At 43.6% G+C, this 3,103-nt stretch overlaps 1 protein-coding gene across 1 annotated transcript; it reads left to right on the forward strand.

Moving 5' to 3' along the window:
* Nucleotides 1-1,211: 1,211 nt before the first annotated feature.
* Nucleotides 1,212-1,664, forward strand: LOC121774458 (uncharacterized mitochondrial protein AtMg00810-like). Its single transcript, XM_042171330.1, has one exon. It carries the CDS (start codon nucleotides 1,212-1,214, stop codon nucleotides 1,662-1,664), a length of 453 nt encoding a protein of 150 aa, XP_042027264.1.
* The last annotated feature ends 1,439 nt before the right edge of the window (nucleotides 1,665-3,103 follow it).

Below are 3,103 nucleotides of genomic sequence, written 5' to 3' on the forward strand. Positions count from 1 at the left end.
CCTCTCGACACTAGCCCAAATACCATTGCCTTAGACACTCTAGCCTCGAGTATTCAGATGCTCAGTATTTTCCATATACCAAAACATGAGCGTACTAAACTCTCTCCATGTGCCATAAAATGTGTCTTCGTGGGTTATGGAAATTCACAAAAGGGTATAGGTGCTTCGACCCTAAAACCAATCGCATGTTCACAACCATGAACTGTGACGTTCTTGAAACAGACTACTTCTTTAACCACCTTAGCGGTCAGGGGGAGAGTTATAGTGACCCACTAAGCCGGTTACTAGCCACAAGCCTTCCAACAGGTCAGACTAATCCAAGCCCACCAGCACGAGACTCTGAAGAAATACAGCCTGCACCAAACAGTAACACAGTCCAAGAAGATCCCCTACTGGTATCCACTGTAAGTGCTTCTGATATTTCTCCCGTACATGTCGACGCTTGCAATATTGATATTCCTGTTGAGTCTGGCCCTAAGACAGATATTGAGCCCGATTCGGAAGAACAAAATGAATCAGAAATATGCGACTTGCTGGAAAAACAAATTAGTGAAGGAATTGGAGGATATAGACTGCCACCTCGAGACCCAATAGAGGAGTCTCGTCAAAAAGATATAGCCCCTAGATCATTGGCAGAAAAGCCAAGTACTCCATTGTGAACTTGGCCAAAGGGTACCTCTCAGAGATGGCCCACGCATTTGAGGTTGCCTTAGACGAAGATGAGGAGATCTCTTGTACTGTGGAAGAAGCTTGGAGACACAAACATAGGCGAGAGGCAATGCTGAAAGAAATGGGAGCCTTAGAAAGAAACGGCACATGGGAGAAATGCAAAATACCAGATGGAAAACGGGCAGTTGGATGCAAGTGGGTGTTTACTATCAAACGACGACCAAATGGGTCTATCCAGAGATACAAAGCACGACTGGTTGCAAAAGGCTTATGGAGTTGATTATGATGAGACTTTCTCTCCAGTAGCAAAAATGAACACCATTCGAGTGTTACTCTTAGTTGCTGCAAATATGAACTGGCCACTCCACCAATTTGATGTAATAAACGCATTCCTACATGGGGAACTGAAAAGAGAAGTATACATGGAAGCACCCCCGGGATTCTCTGAGGGATTTGAAAGGGGAGAAGGGTGTCGGCTGAAGAAGACTCTCTATAGACTCAAACAGTCACCAAGGGTCTAGTTTGGGAGATTCAAAGAAGCCATGACCAAGTATGGGTTTCGGCAGAGTAACTCGGATCATACTTTGTTCCTGAAAAAGAGAGATGACAAAATCACATGCCTGATCATCTATGTAGATGACATGATCATCACGGGCGACGATACAGAAGAAATAGAAAGGCTAAAAGGGAGCTTATTTCAGGAGTTTGAGATGAAAGACTTGGGGAATCTTAAATATTTCTTGGGAATAGAAGTGTTGCGCTCTGATGGAGAAATTTTTGTGAGACAGAAGAAGTATATCTTGAATGTTCTGGCTGAGACGGGTCTGATAGATTGCAAACCCACCGATATACCAATTCTAGTGAATCACGGACTGCAGATCTCTGAAGAAGCTGAACTAGCAGATCAAGGCAAGTACCAGCGCCTAGTGGGGAAGCTCATCTATCTCTCTCACACTAGACCAGATATAGCTTATGCAGTGGGAATAGTGGGTTAATTCATGCATCGACCACAAAAAGATCACTATGAAGCTGCATTAAGGATTGTGCGGTATCTCAAGGGAACAACCGGACATGGAATAATGTTCAGAAAGAACGAACACCGAGGTGTTTATGGGTTCACTGATGCCGATTGGGCAAGTAACCCAGACGATCGAAAATCAACAGCCGGATACTTAATATTCATTGAAGGTAATCTGGTAACATGGAGGAGTAAGAAACAAAAGGTGGTGCCACTATCAAGTGCAGAAGCTGAATTCCGAGGGATAAGAAGTGGATTAATGAGATCCTAAGGCTAAGAAGGCTGATGGATGAAATTGGGCTCGTACAAGATAAGAGTCAACTATACTGTGATAACAAAACAACAATTTGTATATCTGAGAACCCAGTACAACATGATAGAACGCAGCATGTTGACGTTGATAGACGCTTTATCAAAGAGAAGTTAGAAAGTGGAGTTGTGGAGTTACCATTCGTCCGATCTGAAGATCAGCTGGCCGATATTCTCACTTAAGTCGTCAACTCAAGAAGCCTCATGAACGTACTAGGTAAGTTGAGTTTTGGAGATCCCACTACTCAACTTGAGGGGGAGTGTTAAGAAAGGAAAGATACCAAAGAATAATCTCAATTATACTCCACAATTATACTCCAAGATTGGAGTATAATGATTGATATTATACCATACTTACACATGTATGAACCCTATATAAAGGGCTAGTCTCTGCAGTAATAAAACATCATCAAATTATCGATCTCATTATTGCTCTCATTGTTTCTCTATTCCTAAATCATGTCTAATACACCATTCAAGACTGGTCCTTGTCCTTGAGAACCTCATTCGCGAGGTCGGTGCTGGAAACGGCGACGTTGATGGTGGAGCCGAACCAGACGGAGATGATGGGGCCATCGGAGTTGGCCCAATCGGAGAAGCAACGGAAGTGGAGCGGCTTGACGTCGTAGAGGTTACCGAGGATGGGCCAGGGGCGGGGGGCAGGGGGAGGCGGAGGCGGAGGCGGTAGTAGAGGTTATGGAGGAGGAAGAAGAAAGGGGGGAGAGGAGGAGAGCGAGAGGCGCCATGGCTGAGGGAATGTTGCGGCGATGCTCATATTCATATAGTTGAGCTTGAGCATGTGATGAAGAGTAGTTGGGATAATCCCAAGTAGGTAACATCAACTAAATTATAGTTACAAGTTTATATTATTAAATGATTTCTACCTAATAATATGGCCAAGAACAAATTGGAGTTTGGGATGAGGTAAAGAAATGGAAACTAGATACCTAGAGCTACAAGTCAATTATTGTTTTTGGTACTAAGATTCAATACTATAGGGATCAGACGAATTCCAGATTCACTATTTACCGAGACCTCTTTGGTCTTGTTACAAGATGGCTCAGTCAAACCATCAACCAAGCGACTGATATATACAACGAGTCTAGC

Source organism: Salvia splendens, chromosome 17 (assembly GCF_004379255.2).
Source record: "Salvia splendens isolate huo1 chromosome 17, SspV2, whole genome shotgun sequence".
Taxonomy (NCBI): domain Eukaryota; kingdom Viridiplantae; phylum Streptophyta; class Magnoliopsida; order Lamiales; family Lamiaceae; genus Salvia; species Salvia splendens.

Bases quoted from the DNA above. Each gene is read 5' to 3' on its own strand.
- LOC121774458 (XM_042171330.1), top strand. From the start codon at position 1,212: ATGACCAAGTATGGGTTTCGGCAGAGTAACTCGGATCATACTTTGTTC.